The sequence below is a fragment of the Triturus cristatus genome, chromosome 7 (genome assembly GCF_964204655.1).
Source record: "Triturus cristatus chromosome 7, aTriCri1.1, whole genome shotgun sequence".
Classification (NCBI taxonomy): Eukaryota; Metazoa; Chordata; class Amphibia; order Caudata; family Salamandridae; genus Triturus; species Triturus cristatus.
In genome coordinates this window covers 1,833,467,587-1,833,491,637 of record NC_140590.1, presented here as the reverse complement: position 1 = coordinate 1,833,491,637, position 24,051 = coordinate 1,833,467,587, and the positions used below count along the sequence as shown (strand labels likewise).

General features: G+C 46.3%; 1 protein-coding gene and 1 gene segment (V, D, J or C); both read right to left on the bottom strand.

The window, feature by feature from the left end:
- LOC146813330 (T cell receptor beta constant 2-like) overlaps positions 1-24,051 on the bottom strand; it is a 934,578-nt gene that overhangs the window by 117,488 nt on the left and 793,039 nt on the right.
- Positions 1,807-22,665, bottom strand: LOC146813343 (trypsin-like). The gene is made up of 5 exons (XM_085620154.1): positions 22,523-22,665; positions 18,516-18,675; positions 6,340-6,593; positions 5,291-5,427; positions 1,807-2,034 (listed from the first exon to the last, which is right to left on the bottom strand). Exons 1-5 carry the CDS (start codon positions 22,635-22,637, stop codon positions 1,885-1,887), a joined length of 816 nt encoding a protein of 271 aa, XP_085476280.1. The 5' UTR covers positions 22,638-22,665; the 3' UTR covers positions 1,807-1,884.

The following is a 24,051-nucleotide window of genomic DNA, read 5'->3' as shown; positions in this document are numbered from 1 at the left end:
TACTGAAAATGTGTCAAAGTGTCTGAAAAGGTGGACAAAAAAAATGTTTAGTGTGTTAAGCTTGTGCTTTTCAAAAGGAAAAGGTGATAGGGTGGGGCCTGCTAGGCTCTGGGGCAGAAAGTATTCTCTTGTAGCTAGACCATGGCCCTATCATGTGGGTCCCTCTCTGAGGGTGCATCTGGCTCTTTATGGCTCCTCTGTAGATTTGGAGTGGGTGCCCCATTAGTGCCCAGGAACACCTGCTCTGCCTGAAGGTGGTGGTATGAGTTCCTCCTAGTGCACTTCAGAAACAAGATTGTGCAGGCCTGAGGAGCAGATCTCGAAGTGAAGTAAAGGGACCCTTATAACATCAGATTCATGATGTTGAGTGGTGGGAATTGAGTCTGAGTGGAGATCAGCTACCAAAGTGGGCCGTAGAATGCCTGGGCAGTAAATTGGGACTGTGGTGCAGAGGAGCGGTGGGAGGAAAGCATCAGTGGAGTAGGTGGGACATGGAGCCTATCCACGGCCTGATGGATGACTTACTTTTTTCAAATAGTGGGAAAACACCAATAGTTTTAATATTTGGAGGTGCTATAGTTACTTGTAGAAAAATCTCCAAGCTGTACTAGGAGAAACAGAGAAACAAAAGGAGAGAACTGAAAGACATTTGTTTCCTGAGTGCAACCTCAGTCTGAATTAGTGGATGATGCAGGCAGCATGAAAACCAGAGAGTAAAGAGGTTGGATAATTGATTGCTTAATATGATACCATTCTGAGACCTGGAAAAAATAACTTCAACATAGGTCTAAAGATAATTTTGATAGACACAGCTCTAGTACTTATGGAAAAAGGACTGATGAAAACCAAGAAGAAATACAAGAGGTGTTAGCGTAGACATTCTGGGTTGAGTGTGCGGTCTTTAAGTATGAACAGGCTAAGGAGGATCTCAGTAATTTCAAGAAAAGGATGAATCCTGTCTTATATGGGACCCAGCTGGAGTTTGTGGAGAATATCTTCAGAGCTTCTATAATATTCATTTACTTAGATTATTTTGAAATTTTGAGTCAAACGGATCACTTCTCATTCCAGTCCAGAATTTCCATGAGAAAATAATTCTGCAGGATGCAACATTTGCAAGGGCAACAGACTGTAGGTCTTGCAGAATCCCTACAAGGTGTCTGATACAAATTCAGAGATTAATGGCACTATAATATCGAACTTAGATACCCGGTGGAAGGCTAGATGGTCTTGCCTGAGGCCAAGAAAAGTAGGTCTGGAGCTTCATCTGGAGATCAAATCCTGATTTTTCCAGATATAGCAGTTACACACCTTTCCATCTATGCAGTATCAGTCATGACATAGTTGCTTCTTAGATGGCTGAACGGGGACCCCCAAACACTTTTTTCTTGCTGTTATTGCTACAGCATATGTCTGAAATTGTGAGTGTAAATGTACTCAATTTTCATGAATGGGAAAATGTTATAAATAGAACAAGTTACACCTCTTTGCCTTCCTCCAACCTCCCGCAGCTGTGCACTTGACTTGATGAAGTGTTGTCTCAGTGATCTACTCAGAGTTGGCTAAAGTTTTATATTTCAGTCTATAACTGGGCATTTGCTCATTTTCTTCCAATAAAATATTAAATCCTAAAGCAAAAGGTGGTGAACTAAAAATCCATTTGGAACTCCGTACTACTGCCACAATTTCCATAACTTTTACAGATATCTTGGCCAAATATCTGTATGCTATCGCCTATGGCTAGGAATTCCAGTCCTCTAAGGTCTAGTCTTAATGATTACAAGAAGCTAAGAGCGAGAAAACAAGTAAGATTTAACATTTTTTAATGTAATCATCTGCTTCAATGTTTATATTCTAAGTGAGATATCATAAAGTCACACAGTTTTAGTTAGCAGCCATGGTCTCTTCAATCCATTGGTTGTAGTTGCAGACCCTGGCGTAGACTCCAGGGTGGTTCTTCTCAGCGCACCCGTCTCCCCAGGAGATAACTCCCTGGAGCTCGCCGTTGCAGACCAATGGGCCACCGGAGTCCAACTGATGGAGAGAAAAATTCATTCAATAAACTACAATTTAATGGATGTGTTGATGCTTTAAACAGAATTGGGCTGAACATTATTCAACCTGACTACCTTATCTAACAATTACCAATTGAGGCGAAAAGGCCAAAGTCTGTGCTCTGATTCAATACTCATATGTAACGACATACTTTGAATATGAGGAATCTCATGAAATAAAAACAAACCCAACTCTAAAACAGCACTCATTTGCATACGATACTCTGGGACAATGACCCATGAGAGGTAGCACACAGCCTCAAGCTCAAATTCAATAACACATTTGAGAAGGACCTTCCAAAGATCTTAGAATTCAATCCCCTTTCAATCCTCTCTTGGTTTAAAGCTTCTGCGCCCACCAAAGGGATCAGTCAACCTGTATCGTCCTAGACAAATCATACAGACACTTTATTCATGAGCTTATAAATCAACATGCTGAACACCATCTCTTGTTCCGATAGTTCACCCCTGCTTGCTAATTATTAATGTAAGGAAAGCTGTTTTAACTGCTGGTGTCATGTTTTAGCTGCCTCCTGTATGTGCCATTGGTTTAAATTTTAATAAGTATTGCGCCAAAAAGTCTTTGCTATACCTACAACATGTGCCAAATAGAAATAATGTTACTGGAAGTTCAAATTCAGTCACACAATGCAAATTAAGGTTATACATTTCTAAGCAAAGCAATAGGGGCCTCAGTCGTTTCCAGTCATAATTTCTCTCCTAATGCTATGTGCTTGGCAGGTTTCTCAGCAGCCATTTTGAAAGTGGAAGCTACATGTCTCCTAATTTAGTAGCATGTGTCATGCTTCTGAATGGTATTAAGGACCAGATGTACGACCCGTTTTTGCATGCGCAAACGGGTTTGCGAACCTGTTTGCGCATGCAAAAACATATTGGGCCATGAACATAGCCTATTTAGCAAGTCACAATTTTTTTGCGACTCGCTAAATAGGTTTTGCGACTGGCTATTTGGAAGGGGCATTCCATTACAAATAGCGAGTCTCAAAACAATGTACTAATGATTTGCGACCGCAATTGCGGTTGCAAAACACCCACAATTACCACCTACTTCAAGTAGGTGGTAATGCATTTGCAAATGCATGCAAAATAATTTTTTAAGGGCAGGTCCCAGGGACCACTGCCTGCCCTTAAGAAATGATACAAAAACGTTTCATTTTTTGTTTTTTGTAAATGCATCCCATTTTCCTTTATGCATAAAAAGGTTGCATAAAAAAAACTGCTTTATTAAAAAGCAGTCCCAGACGTGGTGGTCTCCTGAGTCCAGCAGGGCACCATCCCTGGGAGGGCTGGCATGTAAAATGGGCCCGCAAATTGCGAGAGTCTCATTAATATTAAGAAGCCTCACACTTTGCGACCCCATTGGGAAACACAAAGCAGTGTAAACACACTGTTGTACATTTCAAGTGTCGTAAATTGCGAGGCGCTAAATGAAAGGGTCGTACATCTGGCCCTAAGAATTTTGCAGAGTAATACGTAACAGTGCAGGTCAATAATATTAATTGCTATTTTCTTTGAGTTCCAATATTTGAGACTGTGGGAAGCTGTATATTTAATGGCTTCGAAGTTCATTCATTTATTTTTAGAAATTTTGCAGACGGGGTCCTGTACTCAAGTGGCAGCCCCTATGCTGTTAATGATACTGGTTCTCTTCTCTTCTCTTCTCTTCTCTTCTCTTCTCTTCTCTTCTCTTCTCTTCTCTTCTCTTCTCTTCTCTTCTCTTCTCTTCTCTTCTCTTCTCTTCTCTTCTCTCCCTCTCCTCTCCTCTCCTCTCCTCTCCTCTCCTCTCCTCTCCTCTCCTCTCCTCTTCTCTCCTCTTCTCTTCTCTCCTCTCCTCTCCTCTTCTCTTCTCTTCTCTTCTCTCCTCTCCTCTCCTCTCCTCTCCTCTCCTCTCCTCTCCTCTCCTCTCCTCTCCTCTCCTCTCCTCTCCTCTTCTCTTCTCTTCTCTTCTCTTCTCTTCTCTTCTCTTCTCTTCTCTTCTCTTCTCTTCTCTTCTCTTCTCTTCTCTTCTCTTCTCTTCTCTTCTCTTCTCTTCTCTATGTTCCAAAGAACAGCTCATTTATGGGTTTTTGATGCTCTGTCAAAAGAAAAGGGCAGGAATGCTCCGTATTTGTGATATTCAGCACATTCCTGTCCCTTACCACTGTGCTGGCACTGTTTTGGCTGCCTGCGCCAACGCAGCCCCCCCTGCACCATGGTGCATGGGTGTCTTCAGTGTTGGCAGGATTGTTTTTGTGCACCTTCCTGCCAATTCATGGAGATTTTTTTCTTATTCTATGTGTGCTGCAGAATGCTGCACACATGGAAAGAGGAAAAAACAAGGAGAAATGAAAACATTTATCCTCGTTACACCTGCTCTGGCAGTTTTGGCGTGCTCCAGGTTGACATGATTTTGTAAATCTGGCGCAACGTCAAAATCAATGGACTTTGCATGTGAACACCCACCTCAACACCCATGGAACGCTTCATTGATGCAGAGTACAGCAACGCAGCACTTTGCGCTGCCTTGCCTTACTCCATATCTATGAGACCATGCAAAGCCACGCACGGTGGCTTTGCATGAACTCATAGATATGATTGGCAGGCCTGCGCCACCTGAGGATCAAAAAAGGGAAGATCCAGTGATGCAAGTCTCTTGTAAATAACCCCTTTTCTGTTTACTCGTACTCTGAGAAATCAGAAATTCACAAAGCAAATACAGCCTAATATCCTGTCCATTTTGAGTGAGTGATCCACCTGCAGAGATTGGGTGAATATAACTGCAGCGCCCTAGGGAATGTTCTGGAAACTTCACAAAAATTGCCTATGTAATTAAAAATGTACTCACCTCTATAAAAAGGATCCCTACACTCCCGTGGGAGATCGGATGGTCCCTCTTTATTCCCAAAATGAAAATTAAACTTACCATTGCCCTAAACAGGTCTAAGGTTGCAGGTCTCCTCAGCGTGGAAATAAATCTTCAAATTGACAGTTTTTTTGGTCCTGACTTTCTTTTGTACTAGCCTCTTCACTGGAACACCCTCACCTCAAATCTACCGCAATCCCCTATCATAGAAACTGGAAAAGTTCTGATGTTGGTAAATTCCAGTATCTAAACTAAAAAGTCCTCATTGCTGAACATGTGAACCAAATACTATATGACTGGGGGGGCACTGACTTTAGGAGCTAAAACCCCTTTTGAAAAGTGTCAGGAACATGAATATTGCTTGACCTCTTACCTGGCACGAGTCTTTGCCTCCCTCCAGGTATCCAGCACAGATCATGTTATTGGTGATGCCTCCAGGGTAGGAATCTCTGCACTCTTTATCGGTGAGGATCGGAGCGTTGAGGCACTGGAGGAGATCGGGGAAGGCAGCTGAGGAAGAGGATGGTGGTAGGGTTACTCAATCTGAGAGCATGAAACCTTGCAAGTAATAACCTGTTTGCATTGTTCATCCTTGTATTTTTTGCTTTTCTTCATCTGAGGCATATGGGTAAATATTACAAATAATTAAGGCAAATAGTGCCAATAATAATGTCAGTCAAGACATGCTCACAGGTCAAATGAGGGTAAAACCATGTCAGCGATGACAGTCACCGCAGGGATCGGGAGGAGCTGCAGCTTACTTGATCGACCCTTATAAGGAGGGCCTAAGTAGCTTATTTCTCCTCTATTCCCACAGTATTCCAGGCCAGCAGCTCTTTTTTGGTTCATGCCACTGCCTGTGGAGGGGATATCAAGGAAATATCTAAGGTGGAACTGCAAGAGAGCTTCAGAGCTTGGTCTATCATCGGGGATCACTAATCCCTAAGCCAGGGCTCAAGACAAGAAGGTGATTTCTACAACTGTGGACTTTGACACTGGACTTGCCAGAAATATGGCCAACAGAGTCTTTTCATGTGTGATGGAATCAGGGGAAAATGAGTATCAGGTGAACAATCTGGAGGGAATATGATGGAGAAAATGAACACATTCCCTAACATCATCACTGATGTTTTGGCAATCATTCTGACTTGTGCCTGTTCAGACCTCACTTCCACCACTGAAAGAAGGTAAACAATTCAGCTGTTATCTACTCACTTACAGCCATGACATTGTCTGCTGAGATACAGTTGGTGCAGCAGATCTAATTCCCATTCAAGCAAGTAATGTTTGCATTTACCTATGTTAGGTACAGAAATATTAGCATTTTTTGCTGTTCTGTATATTATAAGCTAAATATTAATAATTAGAATATTATTTCTGAAGCATTCCTCTGTATACCAAGGTTAGGTAGGGTGTACTCACTGCCACTGCTGAGGGTGTTGCCCCATCCTGAGATCAGACAGTCGGTTCCGGCCGGAGCGCAGCTGGTGGGCAGGGGGATCGACTGGACGCGTGCGCTGAAGGTGGCGGGTGAAGACAGCTTGATCAGCATGATGTCATTGTCAACGGTCATGGGGTTGAAATTTGGGTGCTTGATCACTTTGGCGGAATTGATGAACAGTTCATTGCCTTCGATAACTTCAATGTTGTGTTCACCCAGTCTGACCTGGACACGGCTGTAGAGGGAAGATTGAAAGTATGTGTTTGAAATATAAGTTACATAGCTCATAATCATTTTAATTATAGATCGCTTTGGACCTTTAGAGATGGTTTGTGTGGACCAAATTTCACGCAAACCTTAGCCTCAGCATTTGCAGTGAAAGACAGGTGCAATGATAATGTTTGCACGTGTCAGGTAGGATCAGTTTTACTTCTAAATTTCAAAAGGACGCAAGCAACCTTTGATAGGGTGACCACCTCACTACATGTCATCATGGACAGGATTTCCAATCCTGAGCTTTTGTGCAACAACCAAATGCTTTTTGAGTATCATAGTCTTTTTTGCAAATGTTTACTAGCACAATTGATAACAGTAATTCAGAGGTGTAAAGCCCAGGGCTGGAAACAGTATCTGTAACATTATTGAGTGCGGTTGCTGTCTTACCGTTGATATCTGGAAAACGTTGTGCAAAAGACTATATAGTGATGCAATCTATATAAGCTGATCCCTCCTACATAAAGTTTTCATGAATGATGAAATGTGTTCAGATTTTCTAACTGGAAATATGATGATTGCTGACTTATGCTCAATATATTAACATTTACGCTGTTGGTGGCTGCAAAATGCTCCACGGGTGGCAGACTGCCTTTCCACAGATAATCCAACATGCGTATATATGTATTTTTATGGTTTTATGTAGGGTGGACTATGCTCTGGGGTAGCACAATGCTTTATGATAGATTCATCACAGCTCAATACCAATGGCTAAAACATAGGTATATTCTGAGAAGAGTGAGCAACAGGGTATCGCTCATGAGGCGAAAATGCACAGTCTTAACACAAACATAGGCTGAACTACAGTTAATATCAGCCAAGATGGCGGACAGTGTAACATGTAAGGTTCATCAATAAACAGTTCATTGGAAGGTTGAGGTGCATCCGAAGGTGGTGTGGAAAAGTGTGTAGTTAACCCAAAAGCTGTTCAAATAAGACGGCTTTGAGGTCCCTTTTGAAGGCAACTTGACATGAGGTTGAGTGGAGGCTCTGAGGGAGGGAGTTCCAGATTCTTGAGGCACTTCCAGAAATGGATTGGGACATGTTGAGCTCCCTCTTGAAGGTGTGGGGTTCAAGGAGAAGGGAATCAGCACTTATAGAGTCCTGATTAGCTCTTGACAATTTCAGTTTCTCAGTTTGGCATAAGGCTGGAGAGGTGGATAGTGCTTTTTGCGTAATGTACGCTGTTTTAAATTGGTCTCTCCCCTCTATCGGAAGCCACTGTAGGAACGTAGAAGAGGAGGGGTTTTATCAAATTTCTGACCTAAAATGAGATTGATTCCATAGTCGAGTCTGGAGAGTTTAAGCTCCTGGATAACCATTTATAGTTTCTGTTCTAGGATGAGGTGCTTGTTTCATCAAAGCATCCTTAGCTGCAATCTACCACTCTCGGTCATGAATGATATATGATTCTGGAGGTTGAAATGTCTGTCGAAGGTGAAATCTAGAGCAGAAGAATGGTGCCTTATCCCCTCTCTGCTATTATGACCTCCATGCATATCATAAATTCTCTTATCAATGCTACCAAACAGTGTGTGTATAAATTATTGCCACATGACAAAAATGTCAAAGGACGTGACCCTGATAAGTCTTACCCAGGTCTGTAGAGTATATGGGCACCCTTACACCAGCAGGATTATGGTCCTGCCATCCTATGTTTGCTACATGCTAGAAACAGCAAAGTCTTTGTATTAAACCTTCAAAGTGTACAGTACTTAATACTTTCTTATCACAGGTCATTATGGGAAAAGCCTGAGAAGATCACTGAGAAGAATGCAGGAGCCATGATTGGTTTCTTTTTAACTGCCCTCTAAACAGTTACACAGGTTGGGTTAGTCACTACCTGCAGAGGCAGCCGTAGCCTGTCTTATATCTCCTTCTGTGATCATGGAAAGACCGTGGTTCACCATAGTTCATACAAGGCAGACCAAGGAAAATCATGGTTTAGCTTTGCTTTTACTTCCAGTTTGGACCCAGCCATATGCAAATCAGTCTTGACCCTGCGCCCAATAGGAATAGTCCAGCCCGAACTGCCAGGTCAGGTCCTCCCTGGACTGGTAACAAGCATCCTAGGACTGGTTTTGGGCTTTCAGCCCTCATCAGCCAGGATAGCTTGACTCCAGTGGCATGGAGAGCACGAGACCCACGTCTGGGCATACCCGTCCCACTCGGGGTGACAAATGCAAAAACAACAATTGATGGACAGAATGCAGAATTATGTCATACATTCACCCCAGTACAAAGATCTGGGCCTAAATCCATCTTTTTTTTGCTCACCATGCCATTCCAGTTTCGACCCAGCCATATGCAAATCAATCTTGACCCTGAGCCCAATAGGAATAGTCCAGCCCAAACTGCCAGGCCAGGTCCTCCCTGGATTGGAAACAAGCATCCTAGGACCGGGTTTGGGCTTTCAGCCAGGATAGTTTGACTCCAGTGGCATGGAGAGCACGGGACCCATGCCTGGGCATACTCGTCCCACTCGGGGTGACAAATGCAAAAACAACAATTGATGGACAGAATGCAGAACGATGTCATACATTCACCCCAGTACAAAGATCTGGGCCTAAATTCATCGTTTTTTTGCTCACCATGCCATTCCAGTTTGGACCCAGCCATTTGCAAATCAGTCCTGATCCTCCGCCCAATAGGAACAGTCCAGCCCGAACTGCCAGGCCAGGTACTCCCTGGACTGGAAACAAGCATTCTATTACCGGTTTCGGGCTTCCAGCCCTCATCAACCAGGATAGCTTGACTCCAGTGGAATTGAGAGCACGGGACCAATGTCTGGGCATACCCGTCCCACTCAGGGTGACAAATGCAAAAACAACAACTGATGGATAGAATGCAGAACAATGTCAACCCAGACATTGATCTGTGACTGGGGTGAGTGTCTGAAAGGTTTCAGCGCTCCGTCCATCATCTCCTTTTGTTTGCTTTGTTCGCCCTAAGTTGGCAGGGTATGCCCAGACATGGGTCCCTTGCTCACTTTGCCACTGGATTCAGGCTAGCCTGGCTGATGAGGGCTGTTAGCCCGCAACCGGTCCCAGGATGCTTGTTTCCGGTCCAGGGAAGACATGGCTTGGCAGTTCAGGCTGGACTGTTCCCATGAGGCACAGGGTCAAGACTGATTTGCATATAGCTATGTCTGAACTGGGGTGGCAGAGTGAGCTAAAGAATGATGATGGATTCAACCCAGATCTGTGACTGGGGGTGAGTGTCTGAAAAGTTTCAGCGCTCTGTCCATCATCTCTTTGTGTTTAATTTGCAACACACCATAAAGACATTGCACTGTAAACACTTGGGGTCTTATTTACAAGCCCTTTGCGCCACCAGTGTGTCTCTTTTTATTACATTCTTGCTGTGCAGAGTACAGACCAATATCTACAAGACCGCAAAAAGCCACTTTGCGTGGCTTTTCATGGCCTTTTAGATATGGTGTAAGGAAATGCAGCACAAGTTGCTGCATTGCCTTGCACTGTGTCAGGGAGGCATTCCATTGGCGTTGCGGTGGGTGAGATATACAAGGATCTGCAAACCTTGGAATGTGACAAAGCTGTACGCCTCCCCAGAGCAGGCGTAACAAGGAGAAATATGTTTATTACTCCAAGGTTTTTCCTCTTCCTGCGGCACATATCAATGGAGGAAAACACCTCCATGGATTGTTTTCGTACAATCCTGCCAATAATGCAGACACTCTTTCACCATGGTGCAAGGGTGCCGGCGTTTGCACTAGGCACCAAATTGTGCAGCGGCACTGGCTGAAAGGACAGGAATGCACGTGAATACATGATACAAAATCTTATAGTTTTGTGATCTCATAAATACGGTGCATTCCTACACTTTTGATTTGGTGTAGGGCAGCACATCAAAAAGCCTCTTGGAGCTGCTCTGCACCAAATCATTGTAAATGAGGTGCTTAATAAAGTTATCAGGTCATGCTAGCTCGACAGTGTACAAACTAGACTATTTTCTTGAAGGGCGCTGTTGGAAACGGCCCTTTTTGCAGGGTTATCCCCAAACTTTTTGCTTCTTCCTCCTTTATTTTTTCTGACCTGTGGTTGTTGGCAATAGGACTCTGAGCACTTTACCACTGCTGATCAGTGCTAAAGTGCATATGCTCTCTGTATAAATTGTTGTATTAATTGGTTATCCATGATTGGGATATTTGTTTCACCTGTTAGCCCCTAGTAAAGTGCACTGCGTGTGCCAGGGCTGGTGATTCAAATGCTACTAGTGGGCTGCAGCACTGATTGTGCCACCCACAGGAGTAGCGCTAAAATGATGTCTTAGGCCTGCTTGCAGTGCCTATGTGCAGTCCAGGACTGCCATGTCGACCTGGCCAGTGCACCCACTGACCAGGCCTTATCCTTCCCTTTCTGTACATGTCAGGCATCCCTATGGTGGCCCTAGGTACCCCCCTGAGCTGGGTGCAGTGTATCTGAAAGGTAGGGCATGTACTGAGGTGTGTAACATGCCCTGGTAGTGAATTACAGCCATTTTCGTTTTTCACTGCTGAGAGGCTATCTTGCCCATAGGATAGAATGGGGAAGGCTGTTTACATGCCTATCTTCCCATAAGGGCAAGATAGAAAATCCAAGTTTGGTATCTCTGTGTTCAGAATTTAATTATACATCTTTTTAGCAAGATGGTTTTTAAATTCACTGTGTGAGAATAGCACTTTTTAGAAAGTAGCTATTCTCCTGTTTAACCTTCCTGTGTGCCTGTGTGCTGGTTGGCTGACTGGTGTCAGGTGATGTGCTAGGTGGCTCCAGGAGCCTGGATGAGTCAGCAGCAGGGTGAATAGGGAGATCTGCTTTAGATGGGTGGGAGGAGTAGTCCCTGGGTCTGAATAGGGCTGCCCCTGACAAACACAAAGCTGGCTCCACCCCCTGCTGGCCAGGCTGAGGACTCTGCCTCTGCTGGCACAAAGAAGGCTCCACCTCCTGCTGAGCGTCTAACGACCCTGCCCCTCACTCTGAAAGGAACCAGGTGCTCCAGAGCAGAGCACACCCAGGAACCGGTTTGAGCAGGGGAATCCCCCCACTGGAACAAAGAGAGACAAAGGCTTGGAGGGGTATAAGAAGAGGACCCCAGACACCTAAAACTTTAGATCACTTTGGAACTAAGAAGAAACCTCTGCCAAGGAGAAAGCTGGAAGAAACTGAAGAGGAGAAGACTGCCTGCTTGCTGTTTTGCTTTGCTGCCAAGGAGAGGGGAAGGACTTTGCTGTGTCCCCTTCTTTTGATTCTGATCTCCAAGGGCCTGAGAAGAGCTGGCTCCCTGTTAAGAAGTTCCAGGAACAAAAGGACTTCACCACCAGCTCCCCTGGAACTCTGCTGAGAGAGTTCTGACCTGCCTTGGAGTGCTTGCCCAGTCTTGGGGCTTCAGGAGGTCGTTTTGCTGTGTTGAGGGAGCTGGGAAGCAGAAGCGTGAACAAGAGTGACTGGTACCCAACGCATCATCCGATTGCGTGTCGCAAGACGAGAGTGCGTGGAAAATTTCATCGCGGCACCATCGCAACACGCAGGGTCTCCGCATCGCCGAGTGCGTCGAGCATCGTCCCGAAGCGTGAAGCTTCCTGCCATTGCGAGGGTTGTCGCAGAACCAGTTTGCGGGCCGCACCACTGCCGGTGCGTGAAAAGTCTCCAATCGCTGCGTGCGTCGACGCAGAGTCCCGTTCCGTGGCGCATCGAGAGTTGCGGCGCCGGAAGGCAACGCTGCGCCACGCATCGCACCACATCGAAGAGTGTCGCATCGAACCTGTGCGTGAAGCTTCCCCCTAAGAAACCTACGCAACGAAGGCCAAAGTCATCGCATCCTCCCCTTACAGATCGGAGCCGGCGCATCCACCTCTGCTGCGTGAAGCAGGGCTGCTGCAAAGCCTCCCCAGGATCTCAGGAGTATCGCATCGCCTTTGCAAGCTTCCTTGTTATAGCTTTTGGGAACCTTATCGCAACTACAGGTACTGTTGGGCACGAAAGTGTCGCATTTTGTGCATTGAGAGTCGCATTGTGCAGGACACTGACTTTTACATCCTGGAGTACTTTCTGCAAACTCTGAACTATCTTTAAAGTAACCTTTTTGAAGTATATGTTGGTTTGTCTGTAGTATTTGGTCTTGTGAAGTTTTTAGTAAAGATACATTATTTTTCTAAAACTGGTGTGGAGTAAATCTGTGGTGTTTTCACTGTGTTACTGTGAGTGTTGGTACAAATACTTTACACATTGCCTTTGATAGCCTAGACTGCTCAGGCCAAGCTACCTAGAGGGTGAGCAGGGGTTATCTTAACAGTGTATCCCCCTTTCCCTGACTAGAAGCAAGGGTCCCTACTTGGACAGTGGTACCTACCCTGCCAACTAGAGACCCCCAGATCTAACATTGGTGGTCAGCGGTGGGATTGAACTTGTATTTGTACTTGACCCACAGTAATTGGTGTACATCACTAGTTTAAGTGCAGACCAATAGACAACCACATACTATATTTTTTTGATTCTATTTTGGAGTAACTCTTCAAGAGCATCATGTCTCAGGTGGCAACAAGTGAGAGGGCAGAATTGGAGTTTTCCATTGAGGATCTGTATTCGTACGAAGTTGAGGAGCTCAAGCAATTCTGCAAAGACCTTGGTTGCCCTGTGAAAAGCGGATCTAGAAAGGATGTGCTACAAAGATTCTTGAAGGCCTGTTGGGAGGCCCAAGAGGAAGATGATGCAGATGAAGAGAATGGTTTTATTCCCCAAGATCTGCCCGTGGTCGGACCAGTCTCAAGGGCTGGCAGCTCCGATTCCAGTAGGAGTCTCACTCCAGAGGACTTGGAGGAGAATCAAAGGGTTAGAGATCATGAGTTAGAAGCCATGAGGCTTGAGTTGAAGCTGATGGAAATAGAAACCCAGAACAAAGTAGAAGAGAGCAAGAAGATGTATGCCTTGGAAGAATTGAAATTGACCTTGGCACATGAATTAAGAATGAGGGAGCTTGATTTGGAGCTCGAGAGGCTTGAGGCCATGAGTGTCTCAGCTGAAGAAGAATGGTTAGCTCAAGAAGTGAGCTTTGCTGAGTTGGAGGTGGAGTACAGCTTAGATGGTGGCAGCAAGATTGTAATATCCAGTGCTGAGGGAGAGGTACAAACACCCAGAGATGTGGCGCCTAACTTGAGGGAGGGGGTTGACATACACCAGGGGGTTCAGGTTTATGATGTAGTTCCAGTGGAGTGCAGTGTCCCTGAAGTGGATTGGGGAACTGGCACAGGGGACCATATTCCTAGTGGTGGGAGGGACACTCTACTGACCCTAGATGAGAGGTACAGGGAGAGGGGTTCCCCCATAGTAGAAACCTTGGTGTGTGAGTGTGAAGACCGTCCAGAAGAGTGTGAGTTGTGTGACAGAGACAGTCAGGTACTGTCTTGCCAATCTCAGGAGAGTGGTGTGAGGTACTTGTGTGAGGCACTGGAGGGTGAGGCAAACGGTAGCTTGGTTAACAACTGTGGGGGGCTGTGTGATTCATTTGTTGGAGAGCATATTTTAAGTCCCTGTTTTCCAGAGCTATGCCAACACCCGGTGGAGTGCGAGTTCTCTGGTTCCAGAGAGCTTACGTTGGAGGCAGACCTTTGGTTGGATGCCAAAAGGTCTGGAGAGGCATTGGGGAGTGATCCCAAAAGGAGTGGCCCAGATATCTTCCAGACCTGTGAGGTGGAAGAGGTTCAGTGTAGCCCGGTTAGGTCTCAGTGTAGTGGGAGGGGTGTAGGGGCTCACGTCCTGTCTCAGTGGAGAAGGGGTGAGTGGGGGACTGTGGGTCCCAAGGTGCCCGAAACCCAGTCTCAGGGCCTGGAGGGTTCCTTAAGGGAACACCAGGTTGGGGGCCTAGACAGTGCTAGTAGGCCATTTGAGGAGGATCTCCTAGTGTCAGGAGAACCTGGAGCCTCTGTAAACAGAGCTCCAGTGGTTCTGGTGTCTGGCGGTACCGCTCCAGTTGGGAGAGTGCAGAAGTCCAGACTGAGGGGTGAGAGGGGGATGTGTTCCCCAGTGGGAGAACCAGTGGGTCAGGGACCGGCCAGAAGGGCTGAGTCCCCTAGGAGTGACCATGGTGACATCACTTCTGTCCTGGGGGATCTTTGCGCACTGTCAGGTGGACAGGGGCCGGGAGATCTGCGCCAGGCAGACTGTCACGAGACACATGAGTCATGTGTCACCCTCGGGGAGATACTGTGTGAGTCTCCAGAAGTCCTGGCATGCCAGGTAGGTGTACAACCGCAGGGTTTAGTCCCTGGGTTGGGAGGCCAGGTTCAGGATCTGCCTGACCTGGGGGGAAGGACATCTGTAAGCTGTGTCCTGACCGGTTTGGCTTCCAGGGGTACCACTCCAGTGGGGAGGGTGCAGCACTCTGGAAGGGGGTGCAGAGGGAGAGAGTCCTCGCCTCTGACCCCGGTGCAACCTGAGGGTTTAGACCCTAGGTTGGGAGACCAGTTGCTGGAGAGAGGTCCTGAACTGGAGGGAGGGACATCTGTAAGCAGTGTCTCTACCAGTTTGTCTTTGAGGTGTACCGCTCTGAGTAGGAGGGTGCAGAACTCTGGAAGGGGGTGCAGAGGGAGGGAGTCCTCGCCTCTGACCCCGGTTCACCTGAAGGGTGTAGACCCTAGGTTGGAGGGCCAGGTCCGGGGTGTCCCCCCTGACCTGGGATCCCAGTTGCAGGATAGAACCCCTGAACTGGTGGGTGAATGGTGCAGGACACCTGCCACAGGTGCCCTGACTATTCTAGAAGGGGGTACCGCTCCAGGTGGGAGGGTACAGAGCCCCAAGGAAGAGGAGGACTGGGTATGGAAAAGCCTACCCCAGCCTCCTGTCCAGCCACCGGATACAGGCCCGGGGCTGGTCGGTCAGTGCCAGGTTGTCAGACCCGACCTGACAGGAAAGGAAGTGGACAAAGGTTGCCAAGCACCTGGGGCTACTGCCCCCCACCTTCTGACGCCACAGGGGTTTGAGGGCCCTGAGAGGCATAAGGCCTGGGTCTCATCCCTGACCACTGTCACTGGTCACTGCGGCTTGCTGTCTGTCTGTTGGGACACACCTGTGAGCAAATTAAGGCTAGGTGCTGCACAGGTGGTGTCCACAGGTGAGGAGAAGGGTTCCACATGGGTTGGCGTGGTGGACCCTGAGAGTATGGATGGAGAGATCCAACCGGGTTCAGGAAGGCGTAGAACAGGAATAGTGCCCGGCTGGTTCGGCCAGTTTCCGTGTTCTGTCGCCCTAAGCAGGGAAGCCCATCGAGGTATCGCTTGGTCTACCCTGGCTTTAGGCTGGAAGGGGGTTGTGTTGGAAACGGCCCTTTTTGCAGGGTTATCCCCAAACTTTTTGCTTCTTCCTCCTTTATTTTTTCTGACCTGTGGTTGTTGGCAATAGGACTCTGAGCACTTTACCACTGCTGATCAGTGCTAAAGTGCATATGCTCTCTGTATAAATTGTTGTATTAATTGGTTATCCATGATTGGGATATTTGTTTCACCTGTTAGCCCCTAGTAAAGTGCACTGCGTGTGCCAGGGCTGGTGATTCAAATGCTACTAGTGGGCTGCAGCACTGATTGTGCCACCCACAGGAGTAGCGCTAAAATGATGTCTTAGGCCTGCTTGCAGTGCCTATGTGCAGTCCAGGACTGCCATGTCGACCTGGCCAGTGCACCCACTGACCAGGCCTTATCCTTCCCTTTCTGTACATGTCAGGCATCCCTATGGTGGCCCTAGGTACCCCCCTGGGCTGGGTGCAGTGTATCTGAAAGGTAGGGCATGTACTGAGGTGTGTAACATGCCCTGGTAGTGAATTACAGCCATTTTCGTTTTTCACTGCTGAGAGGCTATCTTGCCCATAGGATAGAATGGGGAAGGCTGTTTACATGCCTATCTTCCCATAAGGGCAAGATAGAAAATCCAAGTTTGGTATCTCTGTGTTCAGAATTTAATTATACATCTTTTTAGCAAGATGGTTTTTAAATTCACTGTGTGAGAATAGCACTTTTTAGAAAGTAGCTATTCTCCTGTTTAACCTTCCTGTGTGCCTGTGTGCTGGTTGGCTGACTGGTGTCAGGTGATGTGCTAGGTGGCTCCAGGAGCCTGGATGAGTCAGCAGCAGGGTGAATAGGGAGATCTGCTTTAGATGGGTGGGAGGAGTAGTCCCTGGGTCTGAATAGGGCTGCCCCTGACAAACACAAAGCTGGCTCCACCCCCTGCTGGCCAGGCTGAGGACTCTGCCTCTGCTGGCACAAAGAAGGCTCCACCTCCTGCTGAGCGTCTAACGACCCTGCCCCTCACTCTGAAAGGAACCAGGTGCTCCAGAGCAGAGCACACCCAGGAACCGGTTTGAGCAGGGGAATCCCCCCACTGGAACAAAGAGAGACAAAGGCTTGGAGGGGTATAAGAAGAGGACCCCAGACACCTAAAAGTTTAGATCACTTTGGAACTAAGAAGAAACCTCTGCCAAGGAGAAAGCTGGAAGAAACTGAAGAGGAGAAGACTGCCTGCTTGCTGTTTTGCTTTGCTGCCAAGGAGAGGGGAAGGACTTTGCTGTGTCCCCTTCTTTTGATTCTGATCTCCAAGGGCCTGAGAAGAGCTGGCTCCCTGTTAAGAAGTTCCAGGAACAAAAGGACTTCACCACCAGCTCCCCTGGAACTCTGCTGAGAGAGTTCTGACCTGCCTTGGAGTGCTTGCCCAGTCTTGGGGCTTCAGGAGGTCGTTTTGCTGTGTTGAGGGAGCTGGGAAGCAGAAGCGTGAACAAGAGTGACTGGTACCCAACGCATCATCCGATTGCGTGTCGCAAGACGAGAGTGCGTGGAAAATTTCATCGCGGCACCATCGCAACACGCAGGGTCTCCGCATCGCCGAGTGCGTCGAGCATCGTCCCGAAGCGTGAAGCTTCCTGCCATTGCGAGGGTTGTCGCAGAACCAGTTTGCGGGCCGCACCACTGCCGGTGCGTGAAAAGTCTCCAATCGCTGCGTGCGTCGACGCAGAGTCCCGTTCCGTGGCGCATCGAGAGTTGCGGCGCCGGAAGGCAACGCTGCGCCACGCATCGCACCACATCGAAGAGTGTCGCATCGAACCTGTGCGTGAAGCTTCCCCCTAAGAAACCTACGCAACGAAGGCCAAAGTCATCGCATCCTCCCCTTACAGATCGGAGCCGGCGCATCCACCTCTGCTGCGTGAAGCAGGGCTGCTGCAAAGCCTCCCCAGGATCTCAGGAGTATCGCATCGCCTTTGCAAGCTTCCTTGTTATAGCTTTTGGGAACCTTATCGCAACTACAGGTACTGTTGGGCACGAAAGTGTCGCATTTTGTGCATTGAGAGTCGCATTGTGCAGGACACTGACTTTTACATCCTGGAGTACTTTCTGCAAACTCTGAACTATCTTTAAAGTAACCTTTTTGAAGTATATGTTGGTTTGTCTGTAGTATTTGGTCTTGTGAAGTTTTTAGTAAAGATACCTTATTTTTCTAAAACTGGTGTGGAGTAAATCTGTGGTGTTTTCACTGTGTTACTGTGAGTGTTGGTACAAATACTTTACACATTGCCTTTGATAGCCTAGACTGCTCAGGCCAAGCTACCTAGAGGGTGAGCAGGGGTTATCTTAACAGTGTATCCCCCTTTCCCTGACTAGAAGCAAGGGTCCCTACTTGGACAGTGGTACCTACCCTGCCAACTAGAGACCCCCAGATCTAACAGGCGCTAATCCATTTCACTTTTTATCTTTGAAAAAAATTGTTTTCTGAAAAGATGCACAGTTTCCCCATCATGTGGTTGACAGTATCTCATGACAAAATGTTTTGCTGACTGGTGACTGTGAAGAGCTTTGAAAAATAAACATAATTTGAATCAATATTCTGTAACTGGTCTAATGACTTACGATCGGTAGCAGTGAGCGGCAGAGACCACCCATTCGCTGTTAATCACAGACCCACCGCAGAAGTGGTAGCCAGAGTTCAGAGACACCTGGTAGGGGACAGAATGTGCAGGGCAGGTGTACCCTCCCACAATTTTGTCGTCATCTTCCAAAGGAAAGGCAACTGGAAACAAAAGCAATGTGAATGTAGAATTGCTCGACAAATATAAGTAATATTTGTACACAGACAACACATTTCATGTGCCTAGTCTCAAAATATTATTTTCTAAAATAGTAAAGTTATTTTCACTTACAACTCCTCTTGTGTTCCTCTTTTATTCATTCCTTCTTTTGCTGGAATTATCTCTTCAGGAAATAGGAAGCTCTTCTATCATAATTAGAAAATCTCACTAGTTTGGATACTTGTCTCCTCATACAGACTCCACCAATGTTCTTCCCACCCCATCCACAACCAGAACTGCCGCTATCTCATGGCATCGGTGTAGTACCGGAATATCGAGGGACAGGCTTTACTGCACAATAAAAACCATAAGAAAATATTGATTATGAAAATATTGTGACAGTATGTCCTTATAGGTAATTACAGGTTTACTGAGCTTAACTCCATCTACGGGGCATATCGCCTAATTAGCAAGCTCCCGCTAACGCGTGAAAACTTGCGTTAGCGTAGGAATTCCTAACGCCCAGCGTTGCATCTCTAATGAGATGCAAAGTGGGCGTTCCTGACCTGACATGACAGGAGAAATGTCGCTAAGTCTCCTATCATCAAGCCCCACGCTATGAAGCATAGCGGCAAGAAAAGTAGCGATAACCCCAGTTATCGCTACTTTCCTGAAGCCTGCTTCAGGACTGACTTAGCCATGATATCCTATGGAAGGTGGATATCATGGCTAAGTTTGTGAGTCCCTATCAACAAACTAACGCCACATTGCATGAGATTATCGCTGGGTTTCCAGCGATAATCTCACGTTTGGCAGTTAGCGCTAGGATTTTTATCGCTTTTGAGATAAGCGTTGCTAATAGCATGCTATCTCAGAGATAAAAATCCACGCTAGCCAGCGATAATTATCCTCACGCTAAGTGAGCTTAGCGATAATTATCGCCATTTGTTGCTGATATGCCCCTAAATGTCAATCAATCAAAGGAGTGGCAGATCACCCGTGAGGGTCTCAAGGCACAGCTTCTTGGTGAGAAAGGAGAAAACAGAGAAATGGGGAAAGGAAAGAGAAAGCAGTAAAAAACGAGGCAAAAGCAGGAGAAAGCCCTCAGAAAAATGAGGGGACAGGAAGGCGAAAGTAGAAATAAACAACAAAAACCAGGAGAAAACACTCAGAAAAAAGGGGGAGAGAAGGAGAGAGCAGTAAACAAATGAGACAAAAGCAGGAGAAAGCAGTAAAAGATGGAGAAAAGGAAGAAAAAACTGTAAAACACGAGGCAAAAGCAAGAGAAAGCAATCAGAAAACAGGGTGGAAGCAGGGCGGTGCAGCAGCATGGGAGAGCTGGGCCCACGGACGCACTGGGAACAGCAACTATCTCTGACAATGTGCTCGACCCGCCCCCTGTATCTGGGGGGGGGGCAGGCTGCTAGTGAGAATCACCGCTCCTGCTGCGCCACTCCACTTTTGTTAGGGGGGGGGGGGGCGGGGAGCAATATTGAAGCACTGCTGTAAAACCAGCCCCCGTTACAAAACTGGCCACCAAAGTGCAAAAACTGGCCCCCAACCTTCCAGGCCACCTGGAAAACGACTGGTGCTCGCTACGACAAGTCCGGCGCTGGCTGAACCTCGTGCCTGCTCCATTGGGTTGCGCTTTTGCATCCATTAAGTAGGTCCTGGGAGGAAGAAGGGGTGCTGGGAGAGAGTGGGCTGTGCTAGGTGGGAGGCAGAAAAATTTGCAGGATTTGCGAATGAAGAAAAAGCAAGGAGAAGCAGTGGAAAACGAGGGAAAAGCAGGAGAATACACTCGGTCAAATGGGAAAAAGAAAGGAGAAAACACTAAAAAAAATTAACAAGAGCAGGAAAAAACACTCATAGACATGGGGGAAAGGAAGGAGACGGCAGTAAAAACAAGGCATAAGCAGATGAAAGCAATCAGAAGAACGGGAATGGAAAGAGCAGTAAAAAAGAAGGCAAAAACATGAAAAAGCACTCAGAAAACTGGGAGGAAGCAGAGTGGTGCAGCAGCATGGGAGAGCTGAGTATGGGACCTGCTCTATGGGGTTGAGCTTCGGCCTCCATTAAGTAGGTCCTTGAAGGAGGGAGCGACGCTGGGAGGCAGTGGGTGGGGTATAGGCGGAATGCTGTAAAAAGGAAGGAAGCTGCAAATGAGGAAAAAACAAGGAGAAAGCAGTAAAAAAAGAAGCAAAAGCAGGAGAAGGCACTCAGAAAAACAGAGCAAATGAAGGAGGAAGGAGTAAAAGAAGAAGCAAAAGCAGGAGACAGTACTCAGAAAAACAGAGGGGAAGCAGAGCAGAGCAGCTGCACGGGAGAGCTGGGCCTGGGACCTGTACCTTTGAAATTAACATATCTTCAAGGTACATAAATATTGAGCAAAGAATAGTAAATATATGCGTAGCTGATGTTAGCTTGATAACGATATTTAGGATACTGTTGCTTGCACCTAGACTGTTGCCTGCTGCAATTCACTAGTGTACGCCTGCTACAAGCAGGTGAGCCCAAGGTGAGATCCAGATTTAAATGTCCCTCTTCAACATGTAAGTAAACACAAGGTGCGAAGGGACGGATCTTGCAGAAGCGCAGGAGGTTGGACAGGGGGCCTTCGAGGGTCCAATATGCCTGTCTCCATGTGTTGAGATCTTCTCAGCCTCAAGCGCTGAGTCCTGCAGGCACCATGGCCTCATGGAGGACAGTCTGGAAGAAGTTCCATCTATGTCAGTTTGAGCAGCAGATCATTATGTAGATCACGGTGAAGGCCTGAGAACTAGCGGCACAGCGGCAGCATTAAAATCTGGGCTTTTGACTAGCAGAGGGCTCTGATTTTTTTGCCCCTGCTTCTGTGTTTACGAGCAGTGTGTGTGATATGAGTGTTGGAGTTTTGTGTCATTCACTTGTCTGGACCACTCCTCACCAGTACCTCAGTGCCTTCTTGTTCCCATTCTTGCCAAAGAGAGGGTTTAATAATGTAGGCAAACCTCATGTAGCTATTGCTACCTGAGCTAATGTAGGATAGTGGAGGCCTCTGTTAGGAGAGAATTCACTGGGTTTCTCGTGTGTGACTATGTCAGCTGCAGATTGCCTGGTTTAGCGGCTAGACTGCCCGGCCGAGCTGGGGCAGAGCCCGGATCTCGAGCAACCATTCTTTGTGTGAATTATCTGTAGGTACCTGTATCTACTCTGGCGTTGGAACCCCCTTTAGATATCAACGCTCTATAATTAATGATCCAATCATGTTCAATGGACCTCCATTGTGTTTCATGGCACCTGTTATGGGTCGCTGCTCTCTGTGTACAGTGTAAAGACCCCTCAGTACTCTGCAGTGGAAACCCACCAGGGCCTGGGATCACCAATCACTACAGATCCGTCTGATGCTGCCATGCTCAGGGCTCTCACACTTCATATCTGCTTTTTTACCCATGACATATAAAGCCACAGCAAATGCCAGTATTAAAGTACATAAATACTTTAGCTATATGTTCACTTCTAGTATTTATCAGTAGAGCTCTGTACATTTCTTTATGGGTTGGTTTGGAGATAATCCAAGATCCTGTACATGGATCAGGGATTGCACAACTACATTATATTCAACACCACAGGTAGCGTAAGTGGCCAGAATCACACTGATGTTTTAGTCAAGTGTCGACGCTGGGATTAGAATCCTGTTAGGTTCCAAAGTAAATGCTTTTTGCCACTAGACCACACTTTTCTATCGTAGCTCATTACCAATATGAGGAATACATTGGCAGGTAAGGCGAGAACAGAGAAAACAGCTATCTTGAGGGAAAAGAGAACATTTTACAAGTTTCCGGAAACAAGAACATCGAATGGACTCACCAGCTGCTCCCAAGAAGGTGACTAGCAGGAAAAGATGCATGATGGCTCGAGGACGGGAGCAGGGAATGGAGAGAGCTGAAGAAGTATGGGCATTTATACCAGTGAATAATGCCATGCTGGTCCGTCAAGGACCTCTCCATCTGCTCTCGTTCCCAGGCGATAATGTCGTTTGTGTAGATTGTCAGCGCCTGGAAGACCTTGCTGCAAGGACCCCGGAAGTAGTTTATCTGTTCAGTGCTCTAGAGTAAAGGCAGCGGATGGAAACAGCGTTAAATGTAGGATACAGTGTGATCTCTGGTACATAAACAACGGCGGTTCTGTTCGAGGATGCCTGGCAAATACCCCAAACCTTTCATAAAGGGTCAAAGGTGGATACTTGTGGCAACTTTTGTCTGGCGCGGTTTGCACAGTTGAAAGTTTCGAAGGGATGTTTCCGGCACATTTTTATTTTCTTCCTCTCTGTGCTCTGGGCTATTGTCTGTTCCCCGGCATAGAAGATTCATTCACAAATTACTGGAGGGCTTAATTTCTGAACATTCTATGACTACTGTAGAACCTGGCCATCATTCCACTGTACTTTTTTGATGTTTTGTCATTTTTAACAATATTATGGGAAATAAATGTCAACAAACGATGGATCACGTTTTTGCTTTGTACACTGTACAAGAAAAAGAAATGAAACATGTTACATGAAAAAAGCTTTGTTGAATTCGACAAGATGCCATTCAAAACAGTTGACTAAGACTTCTTGCGTATGAAAGAGTGGTATACTTTTTTTAAATGATGATAAAACACAAAAATGTCTATGGGGTGTTTAGATACTAGTCGTTTGGTGAACACACATCCCACTACCTCACAAAATAGAAAAATAGTTGTTAGTTTTGTTTTTTCATTGTTATATGGTTACAAATATTAAAAAGGAAACAAATTACAAAATTAGAGTTAACATGTGTTAACAAACATGAAAATTGCAGATTTTCAAGAACTAGTGTTGACTATTCAACCATTTGTAACCACTGGTTTAAGCAATCCCAAAGGCTAGAATCCTAAAAATATCACAGAATGACAGTGATTGAATACAAAAAATGAACTAAGTGACATGAAGAAAGCTATTAGAAATAAAGAGAAGTTAAAGCGACTGAGTGAATGCAAATGATGGTGTAAGGAATAAAAACCGTAGAAAAGTAAGAAACCACGAAGTAGCAGAGGGGCGGTTACTAGCGACATCCTAGAGTAACAATCAGGGGAATATGTAGGTTGGTTGCATCTGATTCTCAAGGGAACAAGATGAAACAGCCAAAACACACGGGTGCTGTGCACTTCACAAACTTGTAGTAAAAGACTAACATGGGAGCAACAAATGACACTCATGTAACTCAGGCAGAGCTCGAAGGAACTAGAGAAATCCTTTCAACGATAAGGAAATTAACTATAAATCAAACAGGGTCCATCTTTAAGTCCTTGTACTTCTACAATTGATGAATTCAGGTACATCAACATGTCTTATCCCTTCACTATGGACATCTCTC

Coding starts and splice junctions, on each gene's coding strand:
- LOC146813343 (XM_085620154.1), bottom strand. CDS start 22,637: ATGGCATTATTCACTGGTATAAATGCCCATACTTCTTCAGCTCTCTCC. Junction 18,676..22,522: donor CACCTTCTTGGGAGCAGCTG/GTGAGTCCATTC, acceptor TTTTGTTTCCAG/TTGCCTTTCCTTTGGAAGAT. Junction 6,594..18,515: donor GCCGCTCACTGCTACCGATC/GTAAGTCATTAG, acceptor TTCCCTCTACAG/CCGTGTCCAGGTCAGACTGG.